Source organism: Mobula birostris, chromosome 27 (genome assembly GCF_030028105.1).
Source record: "Mobula birostris isolate sMobBir1 chromosome 27, sMobBir1.hap1, whole genome shotgun sequence".
In the NCBI taxonomy this organism is placed as follows: domain Eukaryota; kingdom Metazoa; phylum Chordata; class Chondrichthyes; order Myliobatiformes; family Myliobatidae; genus Mobula; species Mobula birostris.
Window position 1 is genome coordinate 3,585,905 of NC_092396.1, and position 7,682 is coordinate 3,593,586.

The 7,682-nt window shown below is 48.7% G+C and overlaps 1 protein-coding gene across 1 annotated transcript; it reads left to right on the plus strand.

The window, feature by feature from the left end:
* The first annotated feature begins 4,557 nt into the window (after positions 1–4,557).
* camk2n1b (calcium/calmodulin-dependent protein kinase II inhibitor 1b) lies at positions 4,558–6,913 on the plus strand. Its single transcript, XM_072244980.1, has 2 exons — positions 4,558–5,056; positions 5,850–6,913. Exons 1-2 carry the CDS (start codon positions 4,888–4,890, stop codon positions 5,918–5,920), a joined length of 240 nt encoding a protein of 79 aa, XP_072101081.1. The 5' UTR covers positions 4,558–4,887; the 3' UTR covers positions 5,921–6,913.
* The last annotated feature ends 769 nt before the right edge of the window (positions 6,914–7,682 follow it).

The window sequence follows — 7,682 nt, forward strand, 5'->3', positions numbered from 1 at the left end:
CCATTCTCCTGTTTAAGTCCTTCCACAGTCTACTTGTTTCCTCAATACTACCTGCCGTCTTTGTATCACCTGCAAACTTGGCAACACAACATCATCTAAATCAGCATAAAAAGAAGTGGTTCCAACACTGACCCCTGCAGACCACTAGTCACTGGCAGCCAATCGGAAAAGGATGCTTTTATTCCCACTGACTGCCTCCTACCAATCAGCTAATGCTTTAACCATGCCAGCAACATTCCTGCAACATCATAGGCTCTTGACTTGGTAAGCAGCCTCTCATGTGTGGCATCTTGTCAAAGGCCTTCTGAAAGTCCAAATATACAACAACCACTGCATCCCTTTTATCCATCCTACTTGTAATCTCAAAGAATTCCAACAGGTTCATCAGGCAAGATTTTCCCTGAAGGAAAATCATTCTCCTGCGCTCCATTGTTCCTCTGATTGAATCTACACTGTTTGTTGTTGCACTGTCACAGTTCGCATTACTTGTACAGGTAAGTATGAGGCGATGCAATTTGCAAAGTTTAGTCGGTGTAGGACTTGCATTGTGGTCGGACACGAGGGAATATGGAGGCACAGAGGGACACAGGAGCACAAGAGCACAGTTACGGTTCATTGAAAGCCGTGTCATCGGAAGACAGGCCGGTCAGAAAGGCATTTAGCAAGTTGGTCTTCACCGGTCAGGACTGAGTATAGGACACTCTGATTCTGGCTTCCTCCCCATTCCTTTCCAGTCCTGATGAAGGGTTTCGGCCCGAAATATCAACCGTTTATTTCCCTCCCTAGATGCTGCCTGACCTGCTGAGCTCCTCCAGCATCTTGTGTGTGTCCCTCTGGACTTACAGCATCTGCAGAACCGCTTGTGTTTAAACTCACCTGAATCTGAATCCCACCTCTCCCTCCGCTGACTTCCTGTAAACAGAGCGTGGCAATTTCCCGAAAACAATGACATTGCCAAGATTAAAAAAAAACAGCACGAGTTTATTGTTGGCACCGTGATAGAAAAATATTAGTATTAGCTTCTTCGTGCAGTATATCAATCAGTCCGTGAGCAGTATCCCACAGTGGGTCTGTGAAGAATCATAGAACTCGATAACACAGAAACAGGCCGGTTCTGCTCATTTAGTCCGTGCCGAACTGTTATTCTGCCTAGTCCCTTGAACATGCACTCGTGCCATCGTCCTTCATACCCCTCCCATCCAAACCTATCTGAAATATTGCAATCGACCCCGGATCCACCACTTCCACCCTCTGAGTGAAAAAGTTCCCCCTCAGGTTTTCTTTAAGTATTTCATCTTTCACCCTTAACCCATGACCTCTAGTACTAATCCCACCCAACCTCAGTGGTAAAAGCCTGCTTGCATTTACTCATCTATTCCACTTTATAATGCGTAGACCTGTTTCAAACCTCCCCTCATTCTCCTACGATCCAGAGAATAAAGTCCTAACGTATTCAACATTTCCTACATCCTGGTAAATTTTCTCTTTCAATCTTAGTGATATTTTTCCTGGAGGTAGGTGACCAGAACTGCACTCAATATTCCAAAATTAGGCCTCACCAAAGTCTTCTACAACTTCAACATAACATCCTATTTCTGTGATACGGAAACTCCTGTCAACATTTCCTGGGCCACCGGTAACGCCAATGAAACTCAACTGTGGAGACGGCAGCGGGAAAATGGGGGACTCCCTCGTCTGCCTTCGGTGCCTTTGTGCCGGGGCGACAGGGAGGGCTCTCCCCTGTGGGCCCCTGTCCCTGTCCCTAAATCACACCCCTCCCCGCCGCTCTGATGGGATCTCATGAAGGATCCACCCACCCTGCCCATGGACTGTTTGTCCCACTCTCATCAGGGAAGAGGTTACGTAGCATCCACGCCAGAACCAACAGACTCACAGAGTGCATCACTGATTACATCAACTTCTGTGTGGACTGCAATGTTCCGACAAGAACTGTCCTTTGTTATTCAAATAACAAACCACGGGTAACAAAGGACATTAAGGACATCCTGAACGCTAAAAAGAGGGCGTTTAGGGATGGAAATAGGGAGGAGCTGAGGGCAATACAGAGGGACCTGAAAGCCAGGATCAGGGAGGCTAAAGACAGGTACAGGAGGAAGCTTGAGTGGAAACTCCAGCAGAACACATGAGAGAGGTCTGGAGTGGGATGAGGACCATCACTGGGTTCCGGCAAACTAGCAACAGAGGAGCTGAAGGCAGTGTGGACAGGGCCAACTAACTTAACCTGTTCTTTAACAGATTTGACCTTGTGGCCCTTGCCCATCCCCCACATGTCATCTGTTGTCGGCCCCCAACCAACACATATTCCACTCTCCCCTCCTACCCCTCCTCACCCTGCTCTCATGACTATACCCCTTCCCCACACGGAACCACCATAGTGGGCTTCACAGCTGAACAGGTGAGAAGACAGCTGAAACGTCTCAACCCAAGCAAGGCTGCAGGACCGGGTGGTGTCAGTACCAGGGTGCTCAAAGCCTGTGCCCCTCAGCTATGTGGAGTACTTCGCCATGTATTCAACATGAGCCTGAGGCTCCGGAGGGTTCCTGTACTATGGAAGATGTCCTGCCTCGTCCCTGTGCCGAAGACACCGCGCCCCAGCGGCCTCAATGACTACAGACCGGTGGCATTGACCTCCCACATCATGAAGACCCTGGAGGGACTTGCTCTGGAGCTGTTCTGGCCTATGGTCAGGCCACACTTAGATCCCCTCCAGTTCACCTACCAGCCCCGACTAGGAGTTGAGGATGCCATCGTCTACCTGCTGAACTGTGTCTATGCCCACCTGGACAAGCCAGCGAGCACTGTGAGGGTCATGTTTTTTGACTTCTCCAGTGTGTTCAACACCATCTACCCTGCTCTGCTGGGGGAGAAGCTGACAGCGATGCAGGTGGATGCTTTCCTGGTGTCATGGATTCTTGATTACCTGACTGGCAGACCACAGTACGTGTGCTTGCAACAGTGTGTGTCCAACAGAGTGATCAGCAGCACTGGGGCTCCACAGGGGACTGTCTTGTCTCCCTTTCTCTTCACCATTTACATCTTGGACTTCAACTACTGCACAGAGTCTTGTCATCTTCAGAAGTTTTCAGATGACTCTGCCATAGTTGGATGCATCAGCAAGGGAGATGAGGCTGAGTACAGGGCTACAGTAGGAAACTTTGTCACATGGTGTGAGCAGAATTATCTGCAGCTTAATGTGAAAAAGACAAAGGAGCTGGTGGTAGACCTGAGGAGAGCTAAGGTACCGATGACCCCTGTTTCCATCCAGGGGGTCAGTGTGGACATGGTGGAGGATTACAAATACCTGGGGATACGAATTGACAATAAACTGGACTGGTCAAAGAACACTGAGGCTGTCTACAAGAAGGGTCAGAGCCGTCTCTATTTCCTGAGGAGACTGAGGTCCTTTGACATCTGCCGGACGATGCTGAGGATGTTCTATGAGTCTGTGGTGGCCAGTGCAATCATGTTTGCTGTTGTGTGCTGGGGCAGCAGGCTGAGGGTAGCAGACACCAACAGAATCAACAAACTCATTCGTAAAGCCAGTGATGTTGTGGGGATGGAACTGGACTCTCTGATGGTGGTGTCTGAAAAGAGGATGCTGTCCAAGTTGCATGCCATCTTGGACAATGTCTCCCATCCACTATATAATGTACTGGTTGGACACAGGAGTACATTCAGCCAGACTCATTCCACCAAGATGCAACACAGAGCATCATTGGAAGTCATTCCTGCCTGTGACCATCAAACTTTACAACTCCTCCCTTGGACACCCTGAGCCAATAGGCTGGTCCTGGCCTTATTTCCTGGCATAATTTACATATTACTATTTAACTATTTATAGTTTTATTACTATTTAATTATTTATGGTGCAACTGTAACTGCAACTGTTTCCCCCGGGATCAATAAAGTATGACTATGATTAAAAACAGTTACTTTCCCGAAGCAGTAAGGCTGATCAACACCTCCACCCACTAACCCACCCCTCAACACCCCCAACCACCACTACTTTACAATTTCCTGTCAGTCACCTTATGTACAGACACTCCTGTGCCTAGCGTCAGTTTATGGACATAAAATCAATCTATGTATATAAGCTGTCTCATGGATTTGTATTTATTGTGTTCTTTAGCTATTGTGTTTTTTTGTGTGTGCTGCATTGGATCCGGAGTGACAATTATTTCGTTCTCCTTTACATTTGTGTACTGGAAATAACATTAAAGAATCTTGAATTTGAACTTGTCTTTGTAGTTGGTGGACCCAGCCTTCTGTCCCTGCCACCCCCTCCCCCGGCTAAATCTCCCCCACCCCAGCTTCAGTGCGGGCTGGGGAAGTCACCAGTCTAACCCGCCGGGCATAGTGTCGTGTCAAAAAAAACCCGATTGCCAACTCGGGTCGGATTATCCGAGCATTGAGCACGTGCTGGGGGGGGGGGGGGAGAGTGAGACAGAGAGAGAGGGAGGGGAGGGAAAAAGGAGTGGGGGGAGAGAGAGAGAATGTGTGTGTGACAGAGAGATGCAGAGAGCGGAGCTCCGGCGCACGGAGAGGCGGCGAGTGATGTACTTGCGTTGCGCGCCCGTGAACCAACCCCGCTACTCGCCGCTCCTTCTGCAATCCACCGACACGAGTCCCGGGTCACCGCCAGCGACAGATAGATAGCAATCACAGACGACAGCAACAACGACAAGAGAGCCAAACAAAAACGCCACAGGAATCCACCAGGAAGCGGCGGGCAGTCGAGAGTACTGGAAGATGTGAGTGAGCCACGGCGCGCTGAATGACTGGGAAGAGAGCGTCTGCATTGCTGCCGTCTCCAGCCCGCCAGCACTCTCCCTCTCCTCCCGCCAGCAGTCTGCTCGGAGCAGCGTCATGTCCCAGGTTATGCCTTACAGCGAAGAAAAGATTGCGCACTATGGCGACGCGGCGGAGGTGGGCCAGCCCCTCTTCACCTGCCGCCTTCAGGACACCGGCAATTTCTTCGGGTCCGCTCCGAGCAAGAGGGCGCCCAAGCTGGGCCAAATCGGCAGGAGCAAGCGGGGTAGGTGGCGGCGCTCTCCGGGAACCCCCTCGCGCCCTCAACCGTCGAACATTTCCCACCCCTCCCGCTGAATTCTGGCAACATTTCCGAGGGGGTAATCCTTGGGTGTGGGTCTAAGAGAGGGGATTGAGAATATCCCGCCGCTGTGTTGGCGGGGTGTGCAGAGGTGTGGGGGTTAATGTGGCTGCGTGAGGCATTCGAGTTCGGGTGATCCTCCTAAACCCCGTGCGTTGGGCGAACTCATTCCCCGTGCTCTGGTCGTTTGTGCGGCTCAGTGTGTTTAATTCATTCAGGGAATAAAAGAGTTAACACAGTAGGAGCGTTTGGTGGCTCTGGGCTTGTACTCACTGGAGTTTAGAGCGGGGGGGGGGTTCTCATTGTAACCTATCGAACACTGAAAGGCCTAGGTAAACTGGGTGTGGAGAGGATGTTTCCTATAGTGGGGGCGTCGAGGACCAGAGGGCACAACCTCAGAATCGAGGAATTTCCCTTTAGAACAAAGCTGAGGAGGAATTTCTTTAGCCAGAGGGTGGTGAATCTGTGGAATTCATCGCCACAGACAGCTGTGGGGAGCCCAAGTCACTGGGTGTATTTAATGTAGAGGTTGTTAGGCTCTTGATTAGGCAGGGTGCCAAAGGTTATGGAGTGAGGAGGCAGGATAATGGGGTTGAGAGGGATAATAAATCAGCCGTGATGGAATGAATGGTGAATGATGGGCCAAATGGCCTAATTCTGCTCCTATGTCTTATGGTATTAATTGTCTTTCTCTCCCCCCCCCCCCCCCACGTTTCAGTTGTCATAGAAGATGACAGAATTGACGACGTGTTGAAAACTATGACAGAGAAATCCCCGCCTGGCGTTTAAACGAAACGACTCCGCGATGCGTTCGACAATAACCCTTAAAGCAAGTCTTTTGGTTAAAATGCAAGCAGTTTGAGACACTTTAAAAAGCTGTGCGCCGTGTTACTAAAACAGAAAACTATTGTATTTCACGCTTAGACACGAGGGTGAGCAGGGGAAGAGGGCCAGGTAAATGAGGTGAGGCTTAGCGTTGGTCCGCGGCTGTCGTCTATACGGACATTGTTTTAACCCCCCACGTTACAGCTTGTCTCTGGCGGACTGGCGAAAGCCAGCGAGCGGCTAAGCTTCGGGACGGGAGAATGTAGCAAGCACACCCGTGTGTATAATACATCAGTGTATCGTGTTGCTACCCGCCTGTAATTATGAATGGAGCGCCGTGTTGACATTTTCTTTACCGCGCGAACACTATAATACCGTGCACTTTGGATGTGAAACTTTATTTTTATTCCCCTCCCCCTTTATTGCAACGTCGAGGAATGTTAAAAATAATATTTTTTAGGAATGAAGAGAATGTTTCTTTCTAATTTAAAACTTCCCGTGCAGCTTGAACCCCACCCCCTTGCTAAAATGCAGCCTGCTGAATTTAAAGTGGAAAGGGATATTTTATATATTAGGATTTATAAACGATATCCTACCGTGCAGTCATGACGTACCTTTGTTATCGTGCAGTCATCTACTTTCTAGAATGTATGAAGCGCCATCACAACAGTGCCAAATTTCTCGAGAATGCCAGCATTCGGCTATCAGTTTGTCTGTGCTCTTGGTGAATGTATAATTTAATGCTACTTGGCTGCCAGTTTTTATGTTAAAGAGACTAAATTTCCTTTCTTACTGGTGAGATAACAGCACCGCATGAACCTGTGTAAAACGCCTGGTGTGGCGGTTTCGTTCCTCACTATGAATCTTGTTTGCAACTTTGAACGGTAGACCTCGATATTTTAAATTCTTAATTGAATATATCGAATGTTGCATCTCTCTCTCCATAGGGCTATACTACAAAGAATAATAAAAAGATAAACGATATCTATGTGTGTGTGAGAGAGAGTGTTTTCTGTGTGAGTAAGAGTGTTTGCATATATGTGCTCGTGTGTGTGTGTGTGTTTCTGTATGTCTGTGTATGTTTGTGCATGTGTATTTGTGTGTGTGTCTGTGTGTTCGTGTTTCTGCGTGTGTGTCTGTGTATGCGCGTTTCTGTGTGTATGTGTTCGAATTGTAATTGGTTTATTATTGTCACATGTACGGAGATACAGTGAAAAGTTTGCCGTGCATTGAGGTAGAAGAAGGAAAGTCAATAACAGAATGTAGAATAAAGTGTAACAGCTACAGAGAAAGTGCAGATAAACAGTTAGGTGCAAGATCATACCGAGTAGTTTGTCCGATCAAGAGTTCCTTTCATTCTAGCAAAGAACGGTTGCAATATGTAAGAGAAGTTTGGATAGGTACGTGGATGGGAGGGGTCTGGGGGCAATGCTCCAGGTGCGGGTGGATGCGACTAGGCAGAATAACATTTCAACATGGACTGGATAAGCCGATTGGCCCGTTTCTGTGCTGTAGTGTCTGTGACTCTCACCATTTACTAGTCCTGAAAGGTGTGCGCTGGAGGCTGGTTTTGAGCCTGCTTGATACGTGCTTTCAGGTGTGTGTGGGTGTGTGAGAGAGAGAGTGAGTGTGTGTGAGAGAGTGTGACTGTGTATGTGTGTGTCTGTGTGTGTGAGAGTGAGTGTGTGTGTGTGAGTGTGTAAGTATGTGTGTGAGTGTGTGTGCG